Raw genomic sequence first — 14689 nt, 5'->3', positions numbered from 1 at the left:
GAAAAATTGGTGTCAACAATATATGAAAATATTATCAGTGAGTTTACGCTTATGTTCCCAAAGGTCACTTTGTATTACTTTTGTTCAATTCACAGATCCACTCAAAGTCATGACTTACAGACTGTATCTGTCATAAAGGTAGAAAAATTTAACATGAAAATAGAAGTTTTCAACTTAAAAAAAAAGTGAAATGAATGAATGCAGAAACTATAAGGTAAAATGTAGGTGCTGAATTATTTTAAATGTTTCTCTTCTGTAAGGTCTGTAGAAATCGGGCAGAAAGGAAAGTTCAATTCATTTGCATCCTTAGCTGTGAAATAGAACTCAGAAACAAAATATTATGTGTTCAGGTCTAATGTTAGAATTAATCAACTTTGATTTCATAATACCCTTATAGAACCTTGTTTTTCATGTTCTTAGAGTACACGTTAAATGATTTTAAAAAGCATGTGCTTCTTCAGAGCAGTGTCATGGGACTCAAATCTAGAGAAAACTATTGACAGAGAAATTCAACATGAAGTCAAAAGCTGGTAAAAAATTTGTAGGGTGAAGAACATGAATGTTCTATCTCCAAGTCACTGTTTTGTCCCTTTGAAAAAAAACCCCCACAATTGCACAAGCAAAAAGACAAAGATACAGTTTTACCTTATCAAGTTTGATAGATGAAATCTGAAATCGAAGTATGATGATCCAGATAAGGCCCAGGATTAAGGTTCTGTCACCATCTACAATATTCTCAGGACCAATAACTTTTACTTGTACCTGCTAAGAAACCAGTATCTGTTCAGCATAAATGCACTCGTGTCCAGCTTGCAGTGTAACAAACTGTTACTAGAGAGAGTGTTCAGGCCCTTTTCTTAAGCAAAGAGGTTTAATGTTTACATCTTTTCATCAGTCCACAGACGTGCAAGCTCCTCTATCAGCTCATGATGAATTTCAGCAAAAGCCTAGCAAAGGGATAGTGGTCTCAAAAATTTAAAATTCCTATATATGTTTTTTGAAAACTGGTGGTTAGGGAGTGGAAAGAAACACATTTCTTTCCTCCAAAGGAATGGAATATTAGTTGTTTCTAAAACACATTACTCAAATAACAAAGAAATTAAATTTGATTAATTTTTTTTCTTTTTAATAAAATCCCTAGTCTGTCTTCAGAGGATATGTTCTTGTATACTAGAGGGGGAAACCACAATGAACATGAGGAGGCTATAATTAATTACTACCATACATAAACTGTTGTGATCTCTAATATCAATATTAACTTACCTTGGATTTCAGAAATGTGATGGCTTTGCTGTTGTTCTCTAGAAAATGTACTCTCATCTTTCCTTGGCTTGGTTTGGGCAAAGCTTCTCCAGAGAGCAGCTCCAGGAGTTTCATGAGAGAGATGCCATCCTTCAAATCTGTGTAAATGTCTTCTATCTCAATCTTTACCTGTAAAGACCAGGTACAGACTCCAGCTTAACATTTGGCACAGAGAACCCTCTACTTCTAAAATGAAACAAACAACACCTTCTTGATGTTCCAGTGAGTCTTTATGACAGTGCATATATCCACAGAGTGGTGAGTCTTAATTCAGAAAAAATGGATTTGCAGGAGGACTTACATTAATTATGAAGGTAGTCTGAAGTTAAAAAACCCCAACAACCAAACAAAAATGCAAACCCACAATAGAGTAAAAAAGGAAAAAGTAGGAGATTTTGAAAAATAAAAAATTGAGCATTTTCAAAATCAAATCTTTTGGAAATGCTGACATTTTTTATTCCAATTCAAGTGAATCTTTTATTGTATCAGAATAATTTTACTCTGAGCTGTGCATTTCATTTGAAAGTTGAGCTGATAATTCCATTCAATGACTCATCTTATACTCCATAGTCTCAACAAAGTTTGTCACGTCCTGCTTAGACCTGCACTACCACTCAAAGTCTCCATATTTTTAGCCAGAATCTCACACTAAGTGAAAGGTTAGGATCATTTACAAAAATGTGCTTTATTGCTGCCAGTAATGAGGTCACCCTGTGCTTAGGTGATACAACATGACACAGTCTGTACTCTGACCTAACAAGAACTTGCCTTGGGTGTTTCCTTTTGGCCTTATGCCACTTGCCATCTAGAAGTGACATTAAAACCATACCTAAGAATAAACCACACCTAAGAATAAATTACTGTGATTTTGCAATTACAGTAAATTGTCTTTTTAATCAAAAAAAGAGAGAGAAAAAGAAAGAGATAAAGAAAAAGAGAGAGAAAGAAGGAAAGAAAAAGAAGGGAGGGAGGGAGGGAGGGAGGGAGGGAAGGAAGGAAGGAAGGAAGGAAGGAAGGAAGGAAGGAAGGAAGGAAGGAAGGAAGGAAGGAAGGAAGGAAGGAAGGAAGGAAGGAAGGAAGGAAGGAAGGAAGGAAGGAAGGAAGGAAGGAAGGAAGGAAGGAAGGAAGGAAGGAAGGAAGGAAGGAAGGAAGGAAGGAAGGAAGGAAGGAAGGAAGGAAGGAAGGAAGGAGCCATTATCTTTTTTAAATGTACATGTTAAGGGGAATATTTACATGCTAAGGTGGGAAAGGACAGACAACAGGCATGCACCTTCTAATTTCTGATCAGTTACTAATTAGCTTAAGAGATCTTTTCTCCAGAGAAAGGAAAAAACACTGGAAGTATAAAAAAGTTAGAGAGTGTTTAAATCTCTGCTGTGTATGGCACAAAGATTTACAACTTGCTGCACTGATTATCTTAATAAAAAAAAACCTCCCTGTTAAGTTGCCAACTTTATTCCTTTTTGCATATTTAATAAAACTTAAAATTCTGCCTATGATATACTACAATAAAAAAAGTTAAGGCTGTTATATTCTGTGGCACTTCCATCATGAAGAATAGTTCAATTTGAATTTGTAAAAAGACAAGCTTCATATATCTGCTTTATGTCTCACCCAGCTGTTGTTTTAATAGCTTTTACCTCATTCTTCTCATAAAGACACCAGTCACAGATAGCTTAACAAATTCAATCCAATATCATCCTTAGTGCTAGACTTGAAGTAGTCAACAGTATAATTGAGAACACTGCAATGTCCTGTAGCATGATCCAATCACCTCAAAGTTTGCCTTGGAAAGCTGGGACTAAGCTGCCAGGAAGACCCAGATAAGCTCTGCGCGGTCTCTACCGTATATGGCTTGGAAAGCTCTCACAGGCTTTGCTCCCCAGACATTTATGATACATGAACAAGTACACTGCAGGAACTTCAGAGTGGCATTTTTATCTCTGAACTTGAAAGTATTTTTAAAATGAGACAGTATATGTCTACAGCTAAACAGAACTAATTTCCTACACCATAAAAACCTAACTTTCTGCAGGTGGCAAAACAAGCGTGTGTTTTGCATTTGTTCACTCCCGTTATGAAAAATAAATTTGAAAGTTTGTTGTGCTCTGCAGCTGCCTTTGTATGAATCACAAACTCAAATCATTACACTGAAAAAACACATCTGGTACTGAAACAAGGTGATGAGCTACAGTGGACCCAGTGGCCTGGTTCTGCTTGGTGTCCCCAACATCCATTTTCATTACTGTCTACTACAGACTCCAGAAAACGGAATTGTTTTGGATAACATCATTCCTTTCTGTGACACAACTACATCATTCATGCCTGAAACTTTATCTGCAGTAAGTCTGGTGCCTGGAATATGCTGGCATTACCTTGCACACAAGTATCGACTGCACACTGGCTCTGAAGATTTTTTGAATTCTGAGAGCTACAGAAAACAAACTGGTCTGTACTTGCATGGCAGTATATCTGAAATTCCCAAAATTAGGGCTACCTTTTCAGATCCTTTGACCAGCAACTTGAACTGAATTGATCAGGCATAGTCCAAAGTCAGACATTTTGGCCAGGCAATAAGGAATTGAGCATTGCTTGGAGAAACCCTGACATCTGCAGATAATTTATTTACAGGTAAAAGAAGCAAATGAGGATTTTTCTCTGAGAGGATCACCACTGTACAATGGACATCACAATTTGATGGGGTTATACAGTCTACATAATGAACCCTGATTTCAGAGAAGACTGGTACCGTGGACGAAGGAGACAGATGTGAGGTAAAAGATAGACGATGGAGCACTCTGGTTAGTCAAATCCTTCCTTGCTTGCAAGTGACAACATCCAGGAAAAAATACATTAACAATAACATTAAAAAGGATACAGTGGGAAAATAAAATAAAACAAAACCCAGAACAAAATCTTCAAATTGAAGGAGCTACCTACATTATTCCTGGAGAAGACATTGTTCATCCAGTTGGTGAAGGTTTTCTTTTGCATGGACATACGCTGCTCCTGCAGCTTTTTGATATGATCTTTTTCATATTCGGTGCCCATGGTCACCTAGGAAGCCAGAAACCTCAGTAGGCTGCTGAGTGCTAAAAAAATCTGCCAGGCCACCTACAAAAAACAGTATACACCAGTGTATATAGGAAACACAGCACCAACAGGTACAAGATTCAATACCACACCCAGTGTATTACCTTGATTTCCTTTAGCTTGCACTTTGCACTTCAATTTCACCAACTTTATTTTTAACTTGCTTGATCTCACCCTTTAAAAATATATCTTTAGCTTCAGGATGAAAATGTGACATGTACCTATGCAGCTGTATTTTCTTGCTCTCAGCCTCTACTCAGTCTCCTTGACCCCATGAGGACCACTTCTACCTGAAAGCCATCAATAACTTCCTTGGGTGTGCTGAAAGCACCTCACAGAGACCTGATCTTAGACACTGCCAGAAGGAGGAAACTGCAAATCACCTCCAAAGAAAAGAAAAAGTGTGTTGTGCTCTCTGAGGGCTGGTTGAGATTCTATTCTTGGCTTTCATATCACAGTATTTCCAACAGAAATCAGAGCTGCTTAGAAAGGAAATGAAACCATCTTGTCTCTTTCCTCTCACAGGTTCAGCTTTTGCACATCTGTCACAGTAAGGATGGTAACACAGGTCCATAATCACATGAAAAAGGTCCTAGCCTGGATGTCAGGAAACATTATTCCTCTTCCCTACTCTTGTCTACCTCATCCATACCAGTGAAAAGTCAGGCTTGTAATTCCTCACAGCACCCAAGATGAATATTCAGAAAGATTAGAAAGGAGGACTCTTGCCTTTAGTGTCTGTGACACAATAAACTGGATTTCATCTCAGCTGAATATCTCTTTTGAAGACACTTGGCTTACATTGTAAATTTTAACAGCAGCCTTGCTGTTATGAAGGCAAGAGAATTATTTTAAAAAATTAAAAAAGAAAAATCAGTGCATGATTCATGGCTATGGACATTTTTAGTGACCACTACTTCTATAATGATAAGTATAACCTGGATATCAGCCTGGCTGGGAAACCAAGAAACCTGTTATAGTGATGGGAGAGGAGAGAGGTGTCTACTGCTGTCAACCCACTGCAAAGAGAGAAAAAAATGAAAAATTAAAACATCTGAGACCCTCTGAGAGTGTGGAGCAGTGTGACAGTGAGCACCCTGAGCACAGGGTGCTCAGAGCAGCTGTGGCTGCCCCGTCCCTGCAAGTGTTCCAGTCCAGGCTGGCTGGGCCTTGGAGCAACCTGGCCCAGCCAGAGGTGCCCCAGCCCATGGCACAGGGGTCGAACTGGATGGCCTTGGAGAGCGCTGGGGCCAGGAGTGCCACCGTGAGGGCAGCGAGCAGGGCCTGGCCTCTCCGTCCGTGCGCGAGGGCTCAGGGCGGCCCCTGAGGCCCTGCCAGCTGGAGCACGTGAATGGGCTCTGACCTGAGATTCCTGCACCTTGCTCAGCGGTTCCAGTACAGCACGAGGGGTCAATTTGGGCCACTCTTGTACAGAACAGCTGAAATTCGCTGCCAGAAGCAGGCATGTGCCTCTTCTGGATCTAGAGTGGCCTGGAGGTGGTCTGGCTATTGTTCCATTTCAATGATGTCCAATAATGAGAACATTTGACAGCGGTGTTGGATGGCCTGGATCTGGGAAGACTCTAGCAGGAAAAACTGAGCCACCCTCGCCTACTCCACTCAGAGAAACCAGTGCCATCACAAAAGCACCTCTGGTGCTTCCATACCTGATATTATGTATCCTATTCAACATTATCGGTTATATTCTTTTCCCTAGGACAAAATGTCCGGGCACTTCTGTCTGCTTTGTGAAGGGAGCCCCTGGGGCCCATTCCCTCCCAGAGGGGCTGCACTTGCTGGGTGCTGGAGCTTTCATTGTTGGGCCCACTGGGAGCCCCTGAGCTGGGCTGGGGACCCATGTCAGGGCTGGCCCGGCTGTGATGCCTCTGGCCCCTGTGACATCAGGGGCAGCGTGTCACAATGGGGGCAGCTGGAAAAGGCCCCCGCAGGTAACGCTGGCCCAGCAATGCCTCGGCAATCGGTGAGTGCACACGTGGTGGGGCTGGGCTGGGCCGGGGCCGGGCCACAAGCACCAAACCCGGGCCTGCATTGTCCCCGCGCATCCAGGGCCAGCCCCTGGGCCCGGTGCCTTGGCCAGGGCACGGGGCTGCTGCTGGCCCACTGGCACAGGCCCTGCTGCCTGCCAGCTGCCTGGGGCCCTCTGCTTCCCGCCCTCCCATCCCTGCGCCTCCGGGCCTCACTTCAGCCCCCACAAGCTCCCTTGGTAACCCCACTGAAACCCTTGTCTCTCTCCTCCTGCAGACCATGGCGAACAGACTCGTTCTGGCCCTGGTTGTGCTGTGCATCTTCCCGTTCCCACAATCCGTGGTGAACAGATTTCATGGGGATGTGCAGCACCATGTGGAGGAAGTGAAACCGGCCCCCCCAGAACCGCCTGAGCCTGGCTGGGGATCCCGGCTCCTGGCTGCCTTCCGATACCTTCCCCAGATCTGGCAAATTGCTCAGGCTCTGCTCCTGCCTTTGGGGTGGTGGCTCCGGCGCAGAAGGGCAGCCGCCAGGCAGAGAGCAGCGGCCCAGCGAGCTGAAGAACAGGCCAGAAGGAGGAAGGTCAAAATCGAGCAGAGAAGGCGGCTCCTTAAAAAGAGAAACAAAGAAATGGAGCAAATGCGCCGGACCCTCGAAGGATTGGAGAAGCAAATGGCCAGGCTGACTCAAATGAATAGAGAGACAAACAAGATGCTGAAGGTAGGCAGGGCAGGCTTTTGGAAGACCACAGGCAGTGGCCTGTGTGAAGAAAAGCTTCCTTTGGGCTGGCAAAGGCGAGCCGCACATCTTTGTGAGCAGCCAGCGCACAGAGCTGCGCTTGCTGCCCAGCACAGCCCTGCACCGGGGCACAGGCTCCCAAAATTCCATGTTTGTTTTGCAAAGGCAAAGTTCTGAACAGTTATGGGCTTTGTACCCACTTAATTCATAAAACATAAAATATTGAGAAAGAAAACTTTATCTGTCCTAGCATGAGAAGACAGCAACATGGAACCAGTAACAGCAGCCACTGTAAATGGGAAAGTCCTTAGCTGATAGCTTTCCATGCTCTGATTAGTATTAAAAAAAAAATTGCCATTTTATAATATTAAGAGGTGTGGAAAGTGCAGAAGCAATGATTTGTTACTGCATTTTTTGTTATTTCTTTTTGGGGCAGATATTTCTTAATCCTCAGAGCCTGACTTCCTCAGTACAGGGACAGCATTGAAGCCTGGTTGTTCAGGAGCCACACAGGGAAGGGTCATCACTGTAGATGAAAGCCTAATGAAAGGAAGAATTGAGCAAATCTGATATAGAATTATGGAGAACATTCTCTCAACATTTTCTTATTTTGTGGGCTAGTTCAGCACTGCCTGTTTTCTCCATTTGAAGAGCAGATATTCAAAGAATTGCCTTTCCCTGCTGGAGAGGTGACATTAGCTCACTCCCATGTAATAATCCATATCTGAGTAACCCATAATGCCATTTCTGAGTTTGCCAAATGCTTCTCAGAACATCTTCAGGCTTCTTTTTTTTTTAAGGATTCCTATCCAAACACTGCAGTCACCCTGAATAATGATAGAACTGGTTTTATTTAGGTACAAAGGAAGATTATTTGTTGAGCTACTGCCTCATGTAACAGCTCATCTGTTTCATCAAGTTAGAAATGCTCCCTGCATGGGTAGATGGTTACCTAAAGGACACATCCATAATAGATTATCTGCATTTTCAGGACGCATAAAGGGTGCTAGGAGCTAAAACTAGTCATAGTGGAACATTACAAGAAAAGAAAAGATCAAAGAACATGAAAAAAATGGACTTACCTAGTTTTGGAGGAAGTCCTTTCTGACATTCAGCAGCTGGTTTTTCTGAAGAACGACTTCCACTGGATCCACTCCTACATTCACCTCACTGCTTTAATGCAGAGTGACCTTTGCTTTCAGGAGCAGAGACCAAGTATTTATGATCTACCTATGAACCTCTCATCTGATCTGAAAGAAATTAACCCATCAGGACACAATGAGTAAACGTTGTCACTGGCCTTGTCCAATTCTTACACTCAAAAATTATATATGAAAGTCACCAAAATTGCTGTAAACCCATTGAAAAGTCATACATAGTTCTAAGGCTCTGGTAAAGAGCATCTTGCACAATTGAACTGGAGGTTCTGCCCTTCTAAAGAAATTCTTACCTGGAAAATTGAACCTGACAATGGACTCAGGAAATGAAAGCACAGCAGAGAGTACAAAGATCAGAGCGATAGCCAAGTGGTTAAACTGGGACACAGCAAACGAGAAGGTGAAACTGTGAAGTGTTAGGAATTTGCTCAGCACTGCTTTGAGGACACTTTTATGCACAGATACCTGCTGCTGGCAGGGCAAATGGAGTCAGTCTGGCAGAGCCAGCTGATTCCAAAGTTTACTATTCAAGGACTTCTCATTAATAACAAAAGGGAAAATAATTCTGGTGACTTATATAGATAGCAGTGAGTCCTTTCTGGCCTTTACGAGGTGACACGTGCACAGGACACATTTACCTGGCATCATTGCCAGGAATCAGAAAGTTTCTGCTGGGAGCCAGTACTAGAAAATGGGCACGCATCTGAAATCAGAGACTGTAAAAAATATCAAGCTCAGAGCTGAGATAAGGGAATAGCAGTGTTTTTCCTTTTAGCAAGTGTAGTTTAGCTAGCCTCCAAAAAGGACAGAAGGAAACATAAAAAGAAATTAGGAACCCACCCAAACTCAGGATAGATAAAACTTTGTCAGTTAATTTTATGTATTCATATGCACACTAGAGAAATATCATATATAATGTCACATAAAAGTGCTAAAAATAAGTAAGTTAAATATTTATATTACAGGTATTTCCCAAAATATTCCCTCAAAATTCCTGGACTCATGCCCTGGACTAGCCAACTAGTACTGTAAGCTGTTGGTTTAAATCTGGCACAGGTTGGTTAGGTTTTGTGTGTTGAGAAAATGTCCTTGCTCTTTTCAAATAGGAGACAGAGGACCAGTGGGTGAATTGGTCCTGAATGCAGGTATTTATCCTTGTTGCAAGTTAATTATTATCTCTATAGTAAAATGTGTAAATCACTCTCTTTCCTTTTTATGATGATACAAGGCAATCAAAGATATGGTATAAAATTTCACTAACTCCTGAATATCTACCTAAAGTTCAAAGTTAAATGGTGGACACTTATGTGACAGTGATAAATAAAGCCATTTCCTCAGTTATTTATATCCTAACAAAGTAAGAGGAAGGGCACAACAGTATTTGCTTGCAGTTTCCTGGAGGGATCAGGAAAAAATCACCCATCTAGGATAATTATGGGCCCTCTCTTGCTGCCTTTTCAGAGAAGGAAAGCCTTTCCACTGACCTCAGGAAGAAGGGCCCAAAGAATACCCTTCCCGTGCCTTGTTTCCAGCCTGAAGTGGTTTTCCATGATGGCAGATGTGTTTCTTTGCTTCCTAACAGGAAGGATCCTGATGCCAGATCCCCCTCTACAAAACAGCCACCAGTAAGATGTGTTAGGATTTCTTACCACCCTTTCTTATCTGCCCACAATCTTGTTCTGTTTAAGAGGAAAACAGAGACTGGAGATCAAACAGAGCTCATGGACAAGCAGCCTGTCCCCAAAACTCCACAGTTCCCAGCCCATCCCCCACTGCTCCTCCCCTCCTGGCAACACCACATAAATCAAATAAGGACATAACACTTTCTATTTGAATTCTTTTTCTTAAATGTCATCATTGTTCTCCTCTCATAACATGCATGTGAATTCCCAGCCCCTCTCTGAGATGGGAAGAAATGTTTAATTCCCTTGCCATAAAAAGCACAGAAGTGGTAGTCACAGGGATGCAGATGCTGAGTTTGCTGCTACCACTTCCACCCCTGATCTCAAGTGAGGGCTGATCACCATGAGCTTCCCCAGGGCAGCACAGGCTGTGCTCTCCAGGCAGCAGCTCGGCTTCCCGTCCTCATTGCCTTTGCCACGGGGATGGAGCAGTCTGCCAGAGAGGAACACACGCACACACACACACAGAGAGCTGGGTGCAGGCGCCTTCCTGTGCTACAGCATCCCCAGCAAGGCCATTTGTAGCTGACAGTCCTGTTACTCAGTGAACCCCTCATTGTACCAAGCTGCTGCAGCAGCGCTCTGTGCTGCCACTGAGCAAAGCCAGCTCCGATTTCAGAGCCGTGTGACCACACGCATGCCTGCCCTTTGGGTGGGGCCGGGTCTATTCACATGGCTCAGGTGGAAGGTTTGGCACAATCCATCACCCTCCCTTACATAAGCTGTGCACACACGCCTTCCTGAAGATACAGGAAAATCCTGTCTGATCCCTGCTAAGGAGAGGGTTCCCCAAATCTCAAAGAAAATAAGCATGTTAAATGTAAACATGTGCATGACAGCTTAGCCCTTTATCTCCCATTGTGTTTCCAGCCATGTTGCTTCCATAAGCAAGAGTCCCAAAACATCTGGACATTGACTCCAGGAGTATAAAGGCAGCCCCCTCCTGGGGCAACAGTCTTGTAGCTCACAGTGTGCCAAGCAAGCAGAGAAATTTTCCTGGGGCCAGCAATCTGGGTCCCACAGATGGCCCTTTCCCTCTGCCACGCTCCCCAGTGCCAGCAAACAGCTGATGTTCAGTTTCCTTAACGTAGTGTGAACACAGGTGAACTGAACCATGATCCCAGAAGGTTTCCTGACCACATCTAAGCACATTCCTAACCATAATCTTAGACCTCACTGTGGCACAGAGGAGCTATACTTTGGATATTGAGAACACCGGGGAGGAGCAGCAGAAGCTGTTCACTCATTTGGGAATGGAATACTAGAGCTGAAGAAAAGTTGGGAGGAGTTAGTCAAAAGCAGCTGAGGAGTGGCATGGCAACCTCCAGCTCAGTCTGCAGAGATTCCCTGCTTTCACAGGCCTCTCAGCTGAACTTCTGTCCCAAAATAGCCACATATTTCCCTCAGCTTCTTTCCCCAAAGGACTTCAGCATGCACACCCCCAGGCAGCCCCCTCGCCCTGCCCCCTACATACCTGCTGTCACCAGCCACCCCAGGGTGCCACCCACCTGCAGGCAGTGGAGTCCACGGTGGATGGAGCTTCTCTTAGAGCTGAGCTCTGCCTGGGAGGATCTAACCTGGCATCCCAAGATGCGGGGTTGTTATAAACCTCAGCCTCCTCGTGCTCTAGTCTAAACTAGAAGTTGCTTTTCTCTTTGAATAGTTGGCTAGCAGTGACATGACATCAACAGGGAGCAGAACTCAAGCAGAACAGTCGAATTACATCATCCAAAGGAACTGGAGCCCCTCACTGCATTTGAAAAAGAGGACAGCTTAAAGCAAAATCAGATGGATTTATTTTTCCTGGCATGAAGAAGTTCAGTCATCTTTTTGAAACAGAAAATATATGTTTGCTTGTTTAGTCATGAGTTAAAGACATTTTCTCCTTGGAGCTGTTTATATTATCTTGACATTTCCCTTCTGTTTCTGAACCTCAAATAGTTAACATAAGAGCTTCAAAGGCTTTTTGAGATGAACACATGGGACAAAGGACTCTCAGTCTCTTTCCATTTCCTACAAACATAGATAAAAGGTTTCAAGTGACAAAATAGCTTTAATATTTTGAACATGAAACTGAAACTGGGCCTTAGAAATCACCATGTTGGCAATGCCAGATCTAACTAGCGTATTTTTATCATTTAAATGAGATATTTCCATTTTTTTCACTGCTACAACGAAGACTGCTGCATGAGAGTGAAAATTTTTATTCACAGCTGTATTTTAGGGGGTTGTTTGTATATTGGACTGATAAAGCTCTTAGCTCCATTTGTTGATGAAAGAAAACTGTGGGATTCACATATGGAAGTGGCTCCCAGCACCCTTAGTGCCAGAGCGCTGCACCTACCCCCAGGGACAGTGCACACCATGGTGTGCTCTCAGGTTTTGGTCCCCCACGGCCCTGACCAGCAGATTACTGACTGCAAACCAGCCCAGTCATCCCAGTTTCCTTGTGAAGGTGTCCAGTCATGTGGAATGGTTGAAGGTCATTGGCAAAAACACTGTATAAAAGGTTAACAAAAATGTATAAACAGTTACCATTAAAGGTGTGAATTTTAGTAGATGTGAGTTAAGACATGCTAATACAACATGAATAAAAATGGCAATTACTCTCCATTGTAGGCAAAAATTACCAAGCCCTGAGCTTACTGGTTATACTTACATTGTTTGTTAATTTCTTACTTTCTGACTAGACACAAAATAATGCATTTTGAGAATAAACTCACAGAATTATCTGAAAAGAGAATCACTAAGCATGAGCAGCATGTTTCAGCAGTTCCTTGTTAAAAAAATTGAAAAATGCCGAACATAGAAATCTTACAGTATATCTGAAATACAGCACCTGGTGACAGATACATACCATTTATGAGATATTTTCACTACAATGAAATCTTCAGGGCTTCCGACTGAAGTGGAATATGGGTTGTTGAGCTAGCAAGACCTTAGAAAGAACATGGACAAGCTCCATCTCAGAGAAAAGAAAAGGTGGGAAAACAAGTTAGATGTGGCATTGGTGAGCTTCCAGTATTCACTGGACCAGAAACTGAGCCCCCAGTCTATCAGCAGGTACAAATCTGTGCTAGCATGAAGTCCTCCAATGGGAAAAGGGAGAGAATTCTGCCTCAAAACCATGGTTTCCATTCATATTTTTCCCTCAGGTCAAAAAAGCTGCATAGATTCAGGACTTCTGAACACACTGGTGAAAAACCACCTCATCTTCCTGACTGTGTTTTGATCACAACAGGTGTTTATTTGGTATGGATATTTATTTCCAGCTCATTGCTCTGATTCCTGAGTGAAAGAAGGCACTTTCAGCAGATACATTTGTTCACCTGTCTGAGCAGGGCAGGGCAGCCAACCTTTTATCCTATGTTTTCCTAGCCAAGTCAGGCAGGCAAGCCCAAGGGCCAAGCCTTCAAAAAGTCTGCACTCACAGTTAGTACTTGCAGCATGGCAAGGTCAGAGAAACCCAGAGCAGTGTCTGCTCCAAAGACCTTACAAATGCACCAGACATGGGAGCAAATAAGGTTTGGAGAAACTAAGTGGCACCCCAGTACTCTTATTTTTCAAGCTTAGTACTGGCACCCGAGTAAAAACAGAAATGTTTCACAGTTTAATAGTGCCAAATATTAGAAGCAACAGTTGCTGCAAAACTTACAAACTGGTAGCATGGACACTTGTCTACTTTTCCTATTACCCAAATACGAATTGTGGATTAGAGAGAACAACTGCTGAAGTGTGCTGTAAATATTTCAAAGTCAGAAATATCTTATATGCAGAGCATGTAAAACAACATTAAAATAAAACCCCAAAGAGCAACCTCTCCCACCTCCAAACACCACTAAAACCTCCCCTTCTTCAGATTATTTTTTATATTTTTATAAGGAGCAGTTCCAGCAAGTTGCTGCAGTACAAGCTCTAGGGAGCTTCCAGGAACCCACACGTTGTTAGCACGTGAAACATTTGCTTTCATGTGACACCTGGCATCAACACTGCTACATAGGAACTCCACAGCAGCTGAAATCTGACCACTGTAGGGGCCATGGCTAAACTCTAGCATCCTGATGGCACAGATACATCTCTGGAAATGCCTCAAGTAAGATGTGTGCATAGAGGAGAAAGAAGGAGCTGGAGGATCAATTTTAGCACAATGTTACAGTGAATGTTCTATTGATGCCATTGGTTATTCTCAAGTAGTAGGTAGCATGGTGTGGAAGATGTCTTTGGATTTTTTGGGACAAACACATCAAAGTGCTTTTTGCTAAGCTGTTATTCAATCTACTCTTACTTTTCAAGGTTAGTACCCCCACTGAAGTTAAAATACCACCTCTCAGATCAAGTTTCAAACTTTCAATCCACACAGAAAGTTTTAGATTTATGTTCCACACTTGGACTTTGCAGTACTTCCACATTTAGACATTAGGAAGTTCCAAAATTACATTCTGCTATAACATGCTAATTACAGAGAGGTGCTGGAGGTTTGTGGGAGTTTTTTTAATTCTTTACAGATAAATTTAATTCTGGAACCAAGCCATGGCACAAGCAGTAATTTCAGCAACAAGTTCAAGGGCACAGAAAAGAAATAGCCAGAACCTATTATGGATACATAAACTGAGGTGGGAAAATCAGCAGCTTGCCAAATAGCTACTCTGCCTATGAGCCTTAAGTAGCAGGATTACAAAATATGAGTCACTGAAAGATTATCTTCCAGAAAGAAACATACAAACCAGAATC

At 42.8% G+C, this 14689-nt stretch overlaps 1 protein-coding gene across 1 annotated transcript in view; it reads right to left on the bottom strand.

The window, feature by feature from the left end:
• Positions 1 to 4353, bottom strand: part of SPTBN5 (spectrin beta, non-erythrocytic 5) — a 90776-nt gene extending 86423 nt beyond the window's left edge. The window contains exons 1-3 of the mRNA XM_071428375.1: positions 4243 to 4353; positions 1264 to 1431; positions 646 to 765 (exon numbers count right to left, since the gene is read on the bottom strand). Of these exons, the coding sequence (XP_071284476.1) occupies positions 646 to 765; positions 1264 to 1431; positions 4243 to 4353 (399 nt within the window). The remainder of the gene's footprint in view (positions 1 to 645; positions 766 to 1263; positions 1432 to 4242) is intronic.
• Positions 4354 to 14689: the final 10336 nt, after the last annotated feature.

Source organism: Agelaius tricolor, unplaced genomic scaffold (assembly GCF_023055355.1).
Source record: "Agelaius tricolor isolate 1412-34295 unplaced genomic scaffold, bAgeTri1.0.p SCAF_5, whole genome shotgun sequence".
In the NCBI taxonomy this organism is placed as follows: domain Eukaryota; kingdom Metazoa; phylum Chordata; class Aves; order Passeriformes; family Icteridae; genus Agelaius; species Agelaius tricolor.
Note: the sequence above shows the minus strand (reverse complement) of the source record. Positions and strands in the feature narration are given on the sequence as shown.